The following is a 17980-nucleotide window of genomic DNA, read 5'->3' as shown; positions in this document are numbered from 1 at the left end:
TTTTTTTTTTCTTTTTTTTTTTTTGAGTAGGCTGTTCAAATCAGTACCTAATAAAATCGTCTACAGCATACCTTCCATGCCTCCCGTGTGGTTGGCCACATAAGAGCATTAGTATGTCTTCAATGCTAGCAGACTAAACTGGAGTCTTTTCAGGAGAGGATTTTGTCGGATAAATCTTTGGACGATGGGATTTCTGAACACATCACAGCGGGATGAGCATCTCAAAGGCACAATCTGAGCTAGAAGTAGGGTGGAATAACTTCAGCAAGAAACAGTCCTAGTTCCTGCAGGCTTGGTGAAAGAATATTGTTATTACATTCAATGTCAGGAAATTCCCCAGTTGACTTGCCGTCACTCCGGGCATCTGGGATGCTACCTGGGAGAAAAGTAATAACACACTAGTGTAACCGCTAATCCGTCCCTACAGGTCCTAAAGAGACTTCAAGCATTATTTGCAAAAGAGACCCCTGCAGACTGGTTACAAATAACTGTACTGAATAAGCAAAAGGTCAAAAAAATCCAAGAGCCTCGCATGAACCCTATTTTGAAGAACAGAGAAGTTCTCCATTTGGGACAGCGAACCAAGTTCCCAAGGTCTGATTCATGTTTTCTTTTTTTTTGTTCTCCCTCTACCAGCACAGTAACAATGGAGTGGTAAGGAATGATATAATTACATCTTTAATTGCCATTGGATTTGCTCCAAGACTCAGCAATAAGAATACAATGCTGCAAAAACTAAAAACAAAATGAAAAAGAGTACAAATCTAATCACATTTGTGCACCCTGCAATAACTAGGTAGGGGGAAAACAAAAAATAGGAAAATGGGGAAAAAAGAATCATTAAAAGATTTGTATGGTAAATAATGATCAAAGAGTTCTCGTTGTGTTCAAATCACCAGTCTCCTCGCGTGGTGGCTTTATGTACTTTCCAAGGGTTTTTTGGTGTGCTCGCTTCCGTATTCTTCGAATCTTATCTATACTCCGCTGTTTCCTTCTTTCCTTCTGCTGCTGGCGCAAGTTTCGCTCCCTCTCATACATACCCTGCCAAAAGACTTCACCAGTTGAAGGCCACAGCCATCTCCGATCAGGGTGATCGGAATCTGATTCCTCTGCCAAATCCTCATCCATGCTCTTCAAGGTGGCATATGAGAACCATCTGATCCACATATGACCCCTCCGGTTCTTCAGCTTGTGTTGTTCATGCATTGCTCCAGTCTCAGGGTTCACAAATACCATCCGCCGTGCACTGTGGTATGCCCATACATTCACCAGAAGCTCTAGCACACGAGAATAGCAGTGGCGGTCCTGTAGCATACGGTAATGATATAATGAATTAAAGCTCCCTGACCTTTTGCTAAAACAAGTCATAACTTTACGCCAGGGGCGGCCCAATACATTTGGGGGCCTAAGGCGAATCCAATGAATGAGGCCTCTTTTTTTTTAATAATAAATTTTTGTAATAAGTATAAAATATTTAAAAAAATGATATGAAAATAGATAGCTATCAAGTACGCTATTTCAACAAAGATACATGAATCTAACAAAGATGGGCAAGAAACCTTTTTAATTTAATATTATTTTTGAATGGAAGTACAGAAAAGTAATTATTCTAAAGAAGGGCCATGAAACTGATTAAATAACTGAGATAATGCTTGGCAATATTGTTTATCATGTCAAGCAAGAGCAGAATAGGAAAAAGTCATCCCATGGCACTTCATGGTCAAGGTAAAGAAAAGAATTTGTCCAGAAAGAAACCTCTCTATAAGAGAACGTAGGGGCATTATGGGAAATTGACTCCATCTAATTAATAAAAGTCCCATCCCACCATCTCCCCTTCAAGTAAGTACCCAAGCAGCAACCGCAACATCACAGCACAGCAGCCATTCAACCCCCTCCCTCCTCTCTCGACCACCCAAGAGGGGAGAAGAAACCGAGAGGAGAAAATTAAAAGAATCTCCACCCTCCAAGAAGTCCATTTCCAATCCCCCTTCTTCCTGATGGCCCAGCTGGATCAGGAGTAATGTGAGGGAAGGAAAACCAAGACCAAAACCAAACAAGAGAAGGGATGAAAGATAAGAGTGGCTTCAGGCGTGTATCAAGCCAACCAAATTCCTCCTCTCTCTCTCTCTCCATCCAAAACAAAACTACCGTCCCCAACTTCCTAAATTTCCCCTCTGCAGGCCAGGAAACTCTCCACCTCCCTTCCATCAAGGGGGAAGACTCGTAGCCAGCTCCTATTCCCATTTTATATGGGGCCTTTGCTTCCTTTTGGTCACGGTCAGACCCAAGAAACTTCTCTCTCTCTCTCTCTCTCTCTCTCTCTCTCTCTCCACCTCCCAGGGGCCTTAGGCGACCGCCTCGGTCGCCTAAGGCTCGGGCCGGCACTGATTTACGCGTACGGCTTTATGTACAAGAAGCTAATGATCCACTATTCCTATCAGCTCAACTTGAATGACAATATTGGGAAACTGTATTTACATACAGGAGGATTTTCTACATAACACCAACATGATCACTTTGCACCAGATTTCTTTAGGTGTGTTTCCATCAACATAGATTTTGGATTTTTTTCTTATTTATTAGAAGTGGAGCCAACTACCTAGTTACAGGATAAAAGATCCAGCCTTTTGAAACAATTATAGATAACAAAACATCTCTTAAAGAACAATAAATTTTGCATTAAAAATAGCGTTAACAGCAAGTCAAAGATGCAATGGTTGTCTGCAGCAATGAAGATGCTCTCAAAGTACCAATGAGAGGACCGGTAACTTGATAAAAAAATTCATTAGCTCTTTATCAAAACATCTCAAGATTCTCATAAAAAAAATTTAGTAGCATTACCACTAGAGAATTGTTCAATCGATATTTAAGGGATAATGCTCTAACACATACACACACAAAAGTTAAAAACATAAAAAGCTATCATAAGGAATCATTACCTTAGATACACTCAAATAACAATGCCCGCTTTGATGGTGCTCATCGTACATCTGTGCATCCAATGCGTCTACAAACATTCTGGAAAATAACCAGCAAGAGTTCAAGCCAAGTGGCAATAGCTAGCAACTTGAAAATAAATATCCTTACTTTGCACATCATATATCATGGCCTGACTAATCTACACAATCAGCTATTATTTCTAACTCCTTAATGAAATCTAGTAGAAATTAATTTGATATTTGTTAGTCGAAATAGATTGACTGCAAGTACAAAGAAAATGATGCCACTACCAATCAATCTCTTTAGGAAGATATATAAAAGATATCCATCCTCCAAGTAGCAGTTTGACAAATGAATATATTAAAAAAGAAATGTCCAAAACTGGTTTGGCATTTTTGGGTTTTTACAGGGAAAAATTAATATTTTAATATAAGGAACTCTCACTCATGACTACCATAGAATTTTTTTTCAGCCACAGAAGCAGTTTAAAAAATACATAATTTTCCCCATGTGCCAACAGCTGCATATAATAGATATCTCTATACTGCATTAGCAAAAATATGGACCATTGTACAAATAGTTTAAACTATTCAAGAAAGCACCGCAAGGACTTCATAATGTTTTGCCCATAAGAGAATGTTCTGCCAGTTGTTTCACACTGATAACAAAAGACAAATGACTCCACTTTATTCAATTATCATGGCTCGTGATACTTTGTCCATTTTCCTTTCCAATCAAATAGACTACAAGGGTAGCAATGGGCGTAAAATGGAATGACACACAAAATATTATATCTTCTTAGATAAAAGTTGATCATTCAGACCGGCATAATCAAATTGTTAAGCTTTACTAAATCAGCTATAGATGGTCAATGAGCAACTAAACTTTAATTCATTTTCCTTCCCACTTCAAAAAAATAAAAAAAGAAAGGCAAGTTACCAGCTAAAAGAAGAGATTCATTGGAAGGCAAAGAAGAATATGATATAAGTACAATCAATTTATAAATGCATTCATTAAAAATGGAAGTATATTAGTGAATCTGTGGAAGAAGCAACTCAATTTCTGCAATTCTTGTCTAAAGTAGCGTAAAAATACTTGAACACCAAATTATGTACCTTGAGAACATGACGAACTCAAGAAAAGACCTTGTTGGTAAGGCCCAGCTATACATAACAGACCAAGAATCTCCATCATCAGGCATTTGTGGCAATGCGTTCAAATCATGCTGTGCACCATACATCCTCCGAAGAGCCTCAGAAACAGCAAATCTATAACGAGTCAAAGAAGTGGAGAAAAAAGCACCTGATTAGTCTTTAAAAATGTCTTAGTATCATGCATTTAATTAGTTTTAAAGCAAGCATAGTAAAAGATGCATGCTTAGCTTACGATTAATCATCATGATGGAAAACCCTGATGCTATTGAGTACAGCTGCATGTTTAAAGTTTTAGATAATATTGGTAATTAGGCTGCAATGTAGCCTAAGATCATCGCAAACACAGATCAAAAATACTAAGGGTTAAGGTTGATAACCAGTAAATAGTAATCAAGCTACAATAAGAAAGGCTTCATAAAGACACTCATGAATGGTCAAGGGTGTCAAGTAGTGCAGTTGAAAAGGTCATCGCAGGTTGGTAGCAAGGACCTGGGTTTGAGTCCTGCCCTCACCCCGATGGTGTCAGGGATTTTTCCAGCCTAATTTTTGAAAAGAAATGAACAGTCAGAATGCAGCCTATCAGTTATGCTTATGCTTATGATATTCAGATTGCAAGGATGATTTAACACAAGTGAAGAGAACATGTCAATTAATAGTTGAAATGTGTATCCTAAAATGAAATACCGACACATGCTGAGGTTTCTAACTTTTGAGTAACCATTTGATATGCATCATGCTACTACAACAACAGACTCGCTGTTCATATTGACAGATCACTTATCAACTTTTCAGTATCTACCAATGACAGGGATATGCCAATTCATCCACCTTATTACATCGAACATTGATGAAGATGTCTTGCACAGTGACATTAGCAAGTGATAATCTATCTCCTCCGTCTTTTTGCATACATTGTTTGAAGCAGGTGTCTTGAAGGTGATATTGCCCAGAATGTTCTAAACTGCTAACTTTCCCTTTCCCTTTGCTATTCTGAATTGGCATGTAGGTTTTTCTTTATGCTGAGACTCAACAAGAAACTACTGTTTATCACATCACCTATTTAATGGATTTATGCTGACCTATGGATGCTTGTGACAATGTCACCTGTTTCTGTTCTTACTTGATTAAGTGGAAAGATTTTCAACATGGATAAATCTCCTGATATTGAACCCCACCCACTTCATTATTCAGAGTAGCATTAACAAAAAATTACACTACATAGAGACTAAGATGAGATGTTTTTGACCAACAGTGGAAAGAAGAGGTGTATAAGAAATGGTATACAATAATCCTGAGCATTTTGGTAATAAGAACATAAGAAAACAGTATATGACCTGCAGTTTCCTGCATTTATGGCATCACAAAATGTCCAAAAATCTACTTGTAGTGGATTTCTCGGATCCTTGTCCATTCGAACCCAAAAGTAAAGAGTATCCCCATGCCTCTTGTCTTCAATGGCTTCTACAAGTGCAGTTTCAGCTTTCTTAGATAAGCAAGCCTGTCATTAGAAAAACCAGATAGCAGAATGAAAACCATGCAGTTACACGGCAAAAAGACTAGTGATTATACAAGTCCAACTATTATTTCAGTCATGATTCTTGCCCATACCATAGCATAATCTAACCAATTAAGTTAATTGGTTAAGACTAAGTATTTGACCAAGAGTCTGAGGCCTGATGTTTCCATGAAATGGTTCCGCATAAACAAAATCATGGATTTAAATGCAGGTTGGCAAGTCAAAACATGGCATAATACATAACATGCCAGTGCCTTACCAACATGCAGCATTGACATGGTACCAGCAACATGCCAGAACTTCGCATGCTCTTGTACCAGTGCATGCCAAGCACTTGCATGGTCAGCACAGAACACCACTGGTATGTGATACTTCAATTCTAGAACAGAATAATATCCACATGGACAGGTGATGAGTAGCAACTTAAACACAGATTTTATTTGAGAGATACAGGAAATATATACAATAAAGAAATAAGAATTAAATCAAGCCAAAACTCAAATTGTGGCTCAAGCTAAATGACATAAAAATTGGATTCATTAGCTCATGTAGTTCTTTAGTATTGCTATGAGCCAGGGACTTCTTTACATTTTGGTTAAACTTTAAAGAATATATATATCAATGGCATACTCATATATAAATTTTATCTCCTTTGATCAAAAAAGTTAAAATTGAGCAACCATTGGCAAAGAGAAAATAAAAGATCAAAGTGTCACAGAAAAAGGAAGATACAAGGTGCAGATATAACTGAATGGCAGGCAAAGACAAACAACCCAACATAAATGATTTTAGAACTTACAGCCATCAAAGCATATACACGCATGTGTCAATTCTTAATCTTTTCTTAAGCAACATGAACCCAAAATGAAAGATATATTCATGAAGAGGACTCATAACATTGTGGTAACAGAGTAAAAAGGGTAATATTATCTATAGCAACATAAATCATTAGTAAGCTTTAATCATTAAGTCTAATCCCATTTGTCGAGGATTAGCTTCAAAACATGAAGTTGGAGAATGTTTCACAGCAGGCTCTCAACATGATGTCAGCCCTCTGAATTAGTACAGAATTTATTGCTATGACAACTTTTCATAATAGAGGGGATTATGAAACCTAGAAGGCTAGTGGAGGTAAAAGGATCTAACCTTGCAATTCTAAGTCAGTTCAAAGGGTGTTAAGATGCCTGACATGCTACACAATAATAGCATGGCGAGTGCATCAGATTTTACACATAAAAACCAATGCAAGCACCCTTGGTAGCATGTTATTCTGACATTTTAACACTGCTTAAGAATAAGGTACTTGCATTATCAAAAAAATCAATTATGTGCCACATGTGAGAGTTTCTACTCCCATCATCTATGATAAAGAAAGTAAGTGAAGCAGCATGGAGCTAGAAATCAAGCACCTGCAGTCAGTGTAACTTGGATAAGATGAGAGTGCAAAACTAAGAATACACCCATATCCTCAGCTGCAAAAATTTGGCCTAGGTCATTTGACCATAGGTCAAGTTGCAGCAATTTGGCCACTTGTTGAAGCTGGATATGCAGACCAAACAGTCAAAATAGCAAGACTAGGAACTGCTCCAGTTACATGCAATAACAACATTAGGAGGACCACAATTGCAGTAATAGGACCCTCAGTCCAAAAAAAAATTATCACATATCCCAAGTGGCTAGGCTGAATCATGCTCTAGATAGAATAGTTCTTAAATTAAACTGAATATTTTTCTGTTTCACTACTTTGCTTCTTGCTAAGGACTAAAGCTAATACAGTCTGAACACATTATAGCCTTTTGTAATTACTACTTAGAATGCTAGATGGCTTTTTATATCTACAACTTCTGTACAACACAACCAAAATTCCAAACTATTTTAGTGAGGGAAAAGCAACAGATGATTCTACTAAAAAAAAGCAAAGAGTGATAAAAGAACTGGAGAAACATGCATTATGATTTAAACATTAAGTACAGAACTTTAGTTAAACAAATATATATATTACATTAGTACATACCTTCCTTGCAGATGCTCTCCAAGACTGGAATCCAATCCAAGCATTCTTGTGTATACGATCAATCCGGTTAGCTAAAGCAAAGAAGGCTCCATATTCACCAAGTACATCTCGGTAGTACACATTGCTGAGAAGTGGAAGACGGGAAGAAGCATCTATATCATCAGCTCCAGGTCTTCGGCCTTTGGAGGACTACAATTAACAAGTTTTCATGATTAGATGGAGGAATGACAGTTTTTCCATTACAAAGCTAAGAAGAAAATCATAAGATCAATAAATTACAGAAAAGTGCATAGCATAAACCAAATTGTTGGCTGTATTCCTGCAGATGCAATTATATGGGAGCTGAAATTTTAACAAATGTGTTAAAGAATAAGTACTAAAATAATCAAGGTGCTCATTACATAGTAAACAGATTTTGTATGATCTACCTTGCTACAAATTTTCATACTATCTCGACTTCCTGTATATTTATTCAGTTCAAATAACTTCAGAAGGCTGATGTGTAAGTAATTTATGAATTACTATAGAAAAATACATTATCCATTACAGATGTGTCATTCATTTTTTCTTGCGGCTCAAACAATTTCAGAAGGCTGATGTGCAAGTAATTTATGAAGTACTACGGAAAAAATTTATCATACATTACAGATACCACATCCTAGCTTGGGTTGAAACCAAAATGTAATCCTTGGATACATCATGATGGTTAAATAAACCTGAAGTATTCAACCATTTGGATTTCTGTGCACATTGTTTTCTATTCATTATTTATGAGATACATACCACATGGCATTGTAATTGTAGTTTGCTCTTTAAAGTGTAATTTCCATCTTGCTTCTTGTCCAAAATTTCTACTATATCCTTGAAGCGAGGTTTTGATGCCAAAATCAATTATCTAATACGAAATACTTACAAGACCAATTCCACGATAGAGTGAGGTATGATGCAGAAAAGGCCAAGTTCCTTCCCCAAAATAAGGTTCATATATACATAGGGGCTGCCCTGTCCGCTCAAGCTCCCTATCATCCCTCTCATGCAATTCATTCCTTGTCCTGTCGGCCCTTTTGACATTCCGGTACACTTCCTCCCATGTTCCATGAGGCTGGCCACTCCTGTCCTTCAACTGCATCAAGTTTCAACAGAATATCCTCTGAGAAACAGGTGGTTAAAAAGTCCATGTAAACTGTCAATAACAAACTAGCGAAGATGTATTGACCCACACTGGTTACCTCTTCTTCTTCTAATCTCCTTCTGAAACTAGCCATCTCGATTCTTTTTTCTTCCTCCCAAGCTATTGAGGAGAATGCTTCATCAACCATCAAGGTAGTATTAGCTGAGCTTTCCATTTGACTATGATTCCATTGCTCTTCAAGCTTGTCTAATAATATATAGCTTCTGAAACTTCTATTTAAATTTTTTGTGTCTGCAACATTTTTGAACAGATGCCACTGCCATTCTTCTTTCAGTCTTAAAGGGATCTCTTCAGCAGCCTTGGGAGATGCAATTTCTGATGAAAATTTGAGAATATTTTCTAGTAAAAATGCATAGCCTTGGATACTTTCAGAAGCCATCAGGTTTCTGGCATGAACTTTGCCAATTGATGCAATTTTCCGGGCAGATAGAGACAATTTTCCATTTGAAACTGCTTGAAGTACAATCTCGGTTAGCATGCCAATATTCTCCTTTGGAAAAAGATACCCATTTACCCTATCATCAACCTAAGTCATTAACTGGTGAGTCAGTAGTTTTCCAGTAAGATGTAATAATAAGCAAGCAGAATATTCAGAAGAAAATCAGTACTCAATAACGTACATATCTTCTAATCATGCCCAGATCAGGAGCAATAACCAGTTTTCCAAGATTCATAGCTTGCATTAGCACTTTAGGAAAGGACTGCTCCTCAAGAAATGAACCATATATTACAAGGTCTGCTATTCCAAGAAAACTGTTCATGTCTTCATCAAAAACAACATGCTCCACAATGCCTCTTGGATAACCAACTTCTAAAGCAATGGTCTACATCAATCCATACAATGTCAAAATTGAGTAAAAAATGAGAAATGGACAGATCATTGCTTGCAAAAATTTAAGGCACAAGCATCATTTTTCAAAACAGTACCCTTCAAAAATAAGAAATAAGAAAAAGAAAAAACTGATTATGTTGAGAAAGATAAAACACCTCTAGAGCCATCTTGTATGCGCTAGTTGAATTCCCAGTCAAAATGCCAACTTTTAGTGGAGAATGAGAAGTGTTTTCAGATGGAAACTCTTTGAGCAGTGGTGCCAATGCTTGCAACATGAGTGCCTGCTCTAGCCACATACCACTGTATGTAAATTGACTGCCTATAATAGCAATAAGAAGATCCTCTGATTCATAACCCATATTAACTCTTAAATCATGGTCACTGTGGCTAGCAAAAAATCTATCTGCTCCCCATGCTTCAGCAGGAGAACCCGGAATAACAAAGTAGTTACCCGAATCAAATCCTGAATACATCATCTGGAAGCATGAATAATATCATAAACATTAGAATATAGATCAAGCACAGTTTCAATTCAAATTCTTGCCTCCACAAAAATGAGCAAAATTAAAAGCCCAACATACAGCTTTGGCATATGGAAAAATATATTACCGCCAATAAATAGGTTGGAAACACTACAACAGTAGCTCTACTAAGAACTTGTTTCCAGTCATTTATAAGCTGAACCTGGCCATTTGTTGCATATTGACTAAGACGAAGAGCTAGGGACCTTTCATGTATAGTCCATATGATGGGTATAGATTTGAAAGGCTCCTGCAAAAGACTGTAAACCAGAATAAATTTTCTACTTCAAGGTCAGATCAGCAGCAGTACAATGATTTTGTTAGAAATACTTATATCACCCAATTATCTTATTAAAGGACATGTTCCCTTGCTGCTTTCAGATCATCCAGTGCATATATTATGAAGCATTCAATTGGACAATTAGACATAAACAAGTAAATGAATAAAAATATGTGTGTGCATTTATGTACATATCACATACAAACTTGCACAAGCTGGATCAAGTAGTTGACTTAAAAACATTCGAGTCCATCTATCTTGAACCTCTGCCTATGCCGACACCTGAAATTTGACTTATACAAACAAGAAATTGGTCAACAAAGAGAATTTGTAGATCAGTTCATGTTACTTGAGGAACATCTACATCCAGTACGTCTATTCTTAATAATTATACCAGTAACTAACAAGACATACCCAAACCTTTTGGAGTGAAAATCATAAATTAGAATTTACTAACTATTCCAACCAAAGAGGCATATCCTCTAAATGTACGAGCTACTTCAAAGTTTTTACATGTTATACCATGAATTCAGCTGGCACCTCTCTTTCATTCCATCACAAACGAATACAAATCCCTCGGGTTTTTTCAGGTATAGTTTGCTTTTGTTACATGACACTATATTGCTTTTCCTACTACTGTCCGAAGCTTGCTTAAGTTCTTAGAATCAATAGGGATACTCTTAAGGCTGTGTCTGAAGCTTATCCTTTGTTCTGTTTTGTAATTAGAGCTAATAAATAAACCAATCTAAGATATCATCCAGGCCATTATGAAATAAACTTTTTCAAGAATCCTCCAGTTTATGTTATTACATAGCCAATCCAGAATTTTTCACTCTTCCCTGTTTAATTGGTTTCTACCCTCAGTTTCCTACCATTGGCAAGAATCTACCCAAAGAGGACAGAAGGCAAGGTGTACTAACTTCTAGACCACAGGGCAAGAGTAACCAAATACAAAATGTACTAACATATTTTTTTTTGAACCAATCATAAATATTCCTTTACTTTTGTGGAGTCATCAAAATTGAGTAACTATTCTCTTTAGCTAAGTTTAGAACTATCAAAGCAGGTCTCTTAAATTCTGCTAACTTCATGAATGTACTCTTTTTTTTTGAGGCAGCTTTGTAAAGTAAACAAGAATTCATTTTATTTCAAAGCATATCCCTAAGTTTTATGGAATCAAGTAGATAAGAAGGGTTGACAAGTTTCACATTCAGGGGGTCAATGGATGCCTGAATTATTATTTATAGCGAAGAACTATGTATGTGTACTGGAAACCAGAAGAAGGTGCAAATATTAATGCAAGACCGCATTCCTAAATCAATCGTCTGAGATACATATTACTTTTGTGCTATAGTTGCAAGAATACATACAGAAAAGGAAAATAATTGGAGTGTCATCAAAATGCAATTAATTGTTATAACAATGATGGTCCAACGATGAAAAGCAAGACTATTTGCAATATAAGTCATCTGAAAATTGTCTGTAATATATTCACATCCCAGCACTTGTGCACATGTGTGCATAGACGCAAACACAAGCATGCAAACAGGAAAGAAAAACAATGCGTAATGCAACTAATTGTCAATAAACTATGACAGTCCAAGGATGAAAAGCGACTGTTTGCAATGTAAGTAATCAAAAAAATAATCACAACATCTTCACACACACATGCGTGCACATATATCATGCTGGTACAATCTTACTTGAAGCTGATGCCAGCTACATACAGACACAACATCAAAAGCAGAAGAGTGTTTATTGAGGCACTAAAGAGTAAAAGTGACATCTGAAGGTTCCAGATATATTTACCATGAAAGTACAGGCTTTGCCTCAAGAGAACTCACAAGAATGCCATTATAGCTGCACACAGCATTTATAAGTGAAAAGGAAAAAGATCAGGAAACAATTATTTAGTAAGATGAAATTCAGACATAGTTTAGGTGAAAAGAAACATATCATTAGCTAAATAAGAATGGGATTATAATAAAAGCTACACTTAAGCTCAAGAATAACAGTAGACAGCAATTCATTTTGGGAAGTTCTCAATCAAATGCGTAGCTTACTCAAGCCAATCAACAGCAATCTCTGCTTTTGTACTGATTGGCAGAAAATAAACGTGTATTCTTACAGCTCTCCAAGCAGCAAGAGCAGGGCCTTCTTCAAATGAAAAAACCTGCATTATACATAAAATGACACATACATGATGTGAGAACAACGACAATCAGTCAGAAGTCATGAGATAAATTTTTAGTCAATAAACTGATAGCAATTATATTGAGAGAATCCTGCTACCCAGATTAATACATACATGCATATCTATGATATTTTACAAAGAATTTGGTAAATAGTGTCCATTAGGAAAACCAGAGGTTAGTAACTTAAGGATAGGACAAAGAAATTTCATAGAAAAATACATATCTAACACTCTCAACAAGCACAAGAAATAACAACACATTATATCCTCAATTTGTCCAGTAAAATTCCTCTAATTAAATAAGAAAGCAGATATTCTCATAAATAGCATTCAAAAAAGCAATAATTCCAAATAGAAAACTGAATAATGAAGCATGTCATAATTGGTAAAAGGTTTCTATTTGAATTTTAAATTAAATTCAGGCATTCATCTGTTCCTGATACAGAAGGTGATACAATTCACCTAGAGAATGTATATAATACAAGTAAAAAAAACCTTTGTGTTTTTATTTCAGTTGTGGGGAAGATTGTTAATTTAGGTATTAGAAACAAAAAGTTTGATTTTGTTCTCCTCCCATAAGGGATTCAAGCATTGAACAAGTTAGTTTTTCAGACACTCACATAACTCTGCTTTATTCCATTATAATTCTAAGCTATGTGATGTCTGATGCTAGCATTTGTTAGCAACATGAATCAAACACTACGTTCGATCTTTATTTGATCTTCAATCTAGCTATTTTATTTTTGAAGATAATGTGACCTGGTATTTTCGCTCTGCTTGCTAGCAAGAATCAAGCAAGGGGTTGCCTGAGATTAGACAAGGGTTCAAACTGAACCCACTGAATAATGCCCAACAAACAGCTCAAGAAACAGCCAGAGGGTTCATTAACCAAGAGATCAGCCATGACTCTTGTTGTACATTACCTTTGTAACACAGTTGTAATAGAAATATGATGTATAGTTGCAGTCTGGCCCATCTAGAAATGAACAACAAAAGTGCCTTATATCTCCATGAGAATTCTAATTTTTCCACCAAATTCTATTGCTTTATTCCTTTTATGGTATCAAAGCTCAAATCTCTACCTTATACTTCCTTCCTTAGGTCCTGTCTAGTGACCATTCTACTCTTATATCCTGGCCCTTGAGTTCATTTCAGATCTCCATAGCAGCACAATGATCATTCCATCCATTCCCACTTCAATAGCCTCACTCCTGTTGCAGCAGTTAAGCTTGATAAGAAGAACTTTCTTATTTGAAAAAATCAAATGATACAGATCTAGAACTCTCAAGATATGCTAAAGTTTGTGATGGATCATTCCCACCATTAGAGGAGAAGATTGAAGCCAAACAAAAAAAATACACTCAACTTGCAAACATGCTAAAATATGGCAGCAAACAGATCCATAGCTTCTCAACTGGTTGTATGCAACTATGATGGAACCAATGTGGCCAAAAATCATGAATCTTCAAGCATCAGAGGAAGTCTTTGACACTAAAGCATATATTAATGTCCCATTTTGCAGTCCCCTCCTAATATCCGAAGATCCTAATGCAAACGATGAAGAAAACATGTTATATTGACCATGTTGAACAAATCAAGCTTGTAGTGGATCGACTTTTAGCAATCCAGAGAGCGTTACATTATGTTGATCTGGTGAGGCAGTCTATTCACCAAATGAATATGAATCATTTGATTCTGAAAGCATCATGAAGCTTTATCCTTTAATTGAAATGTTATTTCATCAAGAAGTCGAGTGCATGCACCCTAAGATCAATATGCCAGGCCAATCAGCTTTTGTTTCAACACAAGGTCAAGGTCTGGTTCCCATTGAAGAAAGAATAGATCTAATTATAAAGGCTCGCAGATTCTAATGATTGTGATCAAGACCACCATACTCATCCACGATGCTTTACTTGAGGAAATTATTCAAAGTTCTTCCAATTGACATCCTGATATTTCAGCGAAACCAGAATCAAATAGGCAGCATATTCTTTAGGGACAATGCTAATATGTGGAAGGGGGGGATCATATTTTGCTTACTTCTAGTGCTGATAAAGTCTGCCAGATAATGTCGCAAATGATTTTTCCTCTTGCTCCATTAATACACCCATCAACTAAATCTCTTTGTTGATTTTTGTCCTTGAGCCAGTCACTGATTCATGGGCATTGTTATTGCCAAATTATGAAAGCATTTGGCATGTCTTCCTCCTTCAATCAACCACACAATTATGGATTTTCCCTCCTAATCAACTCCCCCCTTTGGAGTCACTTCCCATGTTCTAACTTAGGATGAAAATTATCTCCGTTCTTCTCAACCCTTGAAGAGGTCTAAAATTGTCTCTCTTTGTCGTTTAAAGAATGGGTCTCTTCTATATTTTTTATTTATTTCTCTAACATCTTCAAAGACATTGTTTCCAACAACAAATAATTCTTTTAGAACATTGTTTTCTCAACAAGATGATCGTCGGGCCCCGGTCCACCATATTTCTCACACCATCGCCTAATTTAGTTTGCAAGTTTTGTCACTGTAAGATTCACAATCCTCCCCAATACAGTGCAGCAGGACACATCTTCATGGAATGGACAAGTCCAGGTGCAACTGTTACTCAACCAAAAGCAACAATCCTATCAATCTCAGAGATTGCCACATTTCACCACAAAATAGTTAGGTGAAGTATGTCCTCCCTCAGTGTGTCACGCATCCCTGGATTTATTGCTCCACTTGTAGCACCTAATAAAAATAATTGCTTTTTGTATCTTCCATGGAAAGAGAATATTCTTACTCCACCAAAAGCAAAAACTCTATCAATCTTTGATACTGCCACCTTGTACAAAGATTATATCAAGTAAGCTATATTACCCTCATGGTGTTTTGGCATGCCTGAATTACTGCTACACTCACAACACCTAGTGAAAGCTAATTGTTTCATGTGTTTTTCATAGAAAGAGCATTGAACAACACAATACTACAAGAAATGCTCAAGCCAACTGGACTTGGATTGCAACATGTGCTTTTTTTCTTACAAGTTGAAGCCAACTTTGATGAGTTAACAACGGTAGAAAAGGATAAGATAGTTCCTGTTGTTTTTTTCAATATTGGATGTTAAACATTCAGAATATGGTTGCATAGATCATAATGATCTTCATGATAAGGAAGGAAAAGGACAGATACAACATTGCATGGTCCCCTCAAGTTTCAGTAAAATTGCTCCGGTAAAACTTCCCAACAGTGTCTTACACTTTACAAAAGATGCAACATCATGCAAGAATAATCTTGATATAAGCAATCACTCCACTGCAAACCACTTTGAGCAATAAGTATTTCCACCAAATTAAAAAGAAAAACAAAAAGAAAAGATCGAGTTAATTAAACCAAGCTATTAAAATGTCAAAAATTAAAATGATAAAAATAAATTATATACTACATCCAACTTGATTGTCCTAAAGACTATCTATTCCAAAGAAATATTCAACTTTCAAACGTGGTATAATTTCCTTATGCACCACCCAATAGAACCCCAGAAAATCTTTTTCCGACACATACCTCAATATCATAGCCAATCTCCTTCAAAGCAGCAGCAATGCTGACCATCTGCAACTGCATGGCATCCGACGACAGATCCGGAACCACCTGCAAGCGAAGTTCCCACACCAATCACATCAAACAACACAAAACTCTCACAAAGAAAGAACCATCGCAAAAACCAAGACCCACCATCGCCAGCCGCGGCTTTAGAAGCCCGACCTGCTTTACCGGCCTCCCCAAAGCCATCAATGACAAATTCGCCTCCTTCCTCTCCTTCTCGAACCTCTCCAGCAGCTTCGACGGCACGAACCTGATCCCCTCCCCAAAATCCAACTCATCGATCCTTTCCAGCACCCCTCCATCCCCCTCCCCCGAACCCATATTCAAACCCAAACCCCCCGATTTCTCCATCACAGAACCGGGCAAGAACGCCTGGAAGAGAATGACAACAAAGAAGAACGCGGCCATGGTGCAAATCCATTGCAGGTAGTCGACCTTCTCGAAGAGGAGGAACCGAGCTAGCCTGGATCTCGGCCGGTGGAAGAAGGACCGCACGCCGGCCGAGGGCGACGACCGGAGCAGCGGCGCCCTCTTCTGCAAAACCCCCGTCTCCAGCGAACCCATCTACGCGGCCACCACCACTACCACCATGCTAGCTCCGATTGAACGAGTCTTGTTCGATTTATTGATCCCTTCTCGCTTCGCAGCGAGGGTTTCAAAGTTCGGCCGCAGCGGCCGCCATTGAAGAAGGGAGAGAAGGCTTTGAGTGGAGTAAGAGAGAAAGAAGACTACAGCGAGCGAGCGAGCGACCGAGAGAGAGAGAGAGCCGGGGTGGGATCGGGGAACACTGGAGACTAGGGAGGATCGACGCGAGACAGCGGAAGAACCGTGTGACAGCGGATGTACGTGAGTACTTTGGACCGTCGATCAAGGGTTTGCCTGGCCTGTGATTAGGATTTAGGTGACAGCTGCTACGGACAGACAGGGAGAGGAGAAAGAGGGGGGGGGGAGAGAGAAATCTTTAGACAGAGAGACGGTAAAGTAGGCCTACATATCGGGATGAGATCTCGTGGTATTCCGGGAATGCCCCTATATGGGGCCATTTTGGTCATTTTGTTGGGATCGGCACATGGAATGTCCGGCCCAGGGAACGGGCGCTTCGACTTTACGGCCGGCGTTTCACTTGGAGAGAGATCCGGTTCTCCGTTCCGGAAACGCATGGGGACTGAAATTTTTCTTTTTCTTTCTTAACAACGCCACCTCAAACATACTGGAACATGGATACAACCAACAAAATCAAAAATGAGCAAATAACACAGACTGGGATATAGATGCACGATTTCCCCAAATAAATCCTCCTGAGTAGTGGGTTGCAAATGAGGTCACCCAGTCAGCCGCTGCTCGCCTCTCTATAGACATGTGTGGACCAAGAAAAACCATTCCCGTCTAAAAGGCTGCAAAAATCACGTAGCAGCAAACTCGAACTCACATCGAGATTTCGGCTCAGATCCACTCTATCACCATGGCCGACTCACCCTCAAGTATAATGTGGTTTGTTCCCAATACCTGCCTCGCATAGATGACTCCCTCTCATGCAGCTTTGAGCTTAACACAGACCACAGATGCGTCAAAGATTCGCCGGCCTCCCGCAATCAGTCTGGCCTCGTAGTCCTTAATGATGAAGCTAATACCTCCAGTACATTTTCCCTCACCAACACTGCCGTCAAAATTTATCTTGAGAAAATTAGAGGATGGGAGCTCCCAGAAGACTTGTACGGTTCTGGACGCTATAGGAGCGAAGGGGACTCCAG

At 38.0% G+C, this 17980-nt stretch overlaps 1 protein-coding gene across 2 annotated transcripts; it reads right to left on the bottom strand.

Moving 5' to 3' along the window:
• Nucleotides 1-542: 542 nt before the first annotated feature.
• Nucleotides 543-17196, bottom strand: LOC103708367 (uncharacterized). Of its 2 annotated transcripts, none has more exons than XM_008793266.6 (14): nt 16359-17196; nt 16188-16274; nt 12513-12622; nt 12259-12309; nt 10258-10429; nt 9804-10124; nt 9437-9640; nt 8854-9342; nt 8538-8747; nt 7625-7813; nt 5429-5592; nt 4056-4208; nt 2940-3018; nt 543-1305 (listed from the first exon to the last, which is right to left on the bottom strand). In XM_008793266.6, the coding sequence occupies exons 1-14, from the start codon at nt 16791-16793 to the stop codon at nt 868-870; spliced, it is 3102 nt and encodes a 1033-aa protein (XP_008791488.3). In that variant the 5' UTR covers nt 16794-17196; the 3' UTR covers nt 543-867. The 2 variants fall into 2 exon arrangements, with proteins under 2 accessions (XP_008791488.3, XP_088561091.2); XM_088704965.2 differs by having other exon boundaries at nt 10258-10453; nt 16359-16997.
• Between the last annotated feature and the right edge of the window lie 784 nt (nt 17197-17980).

Source organism: Phoenix dactylifera, chromosome 9 (assembly GCF_051530095.1).
Source record: "Phoenix dactylifera cultivar Ajwa chromosome 9, Ajwa_hap1_PhDact_Kaust_v1.1, whole genome shotgun sequence".
Taxonomy (NCBI): domain Eukaryota; kingdom Viridiplantae; phylum Streptophyta; class Magnoliopsida; order Arecales; family Arecaceae; genus Phoenix; species Phoenix dactylifera.
Note: the sequence above shows the minus strand (reverse complement) of the source record. Positions and strands in the feature narration are given on the sequence as shown.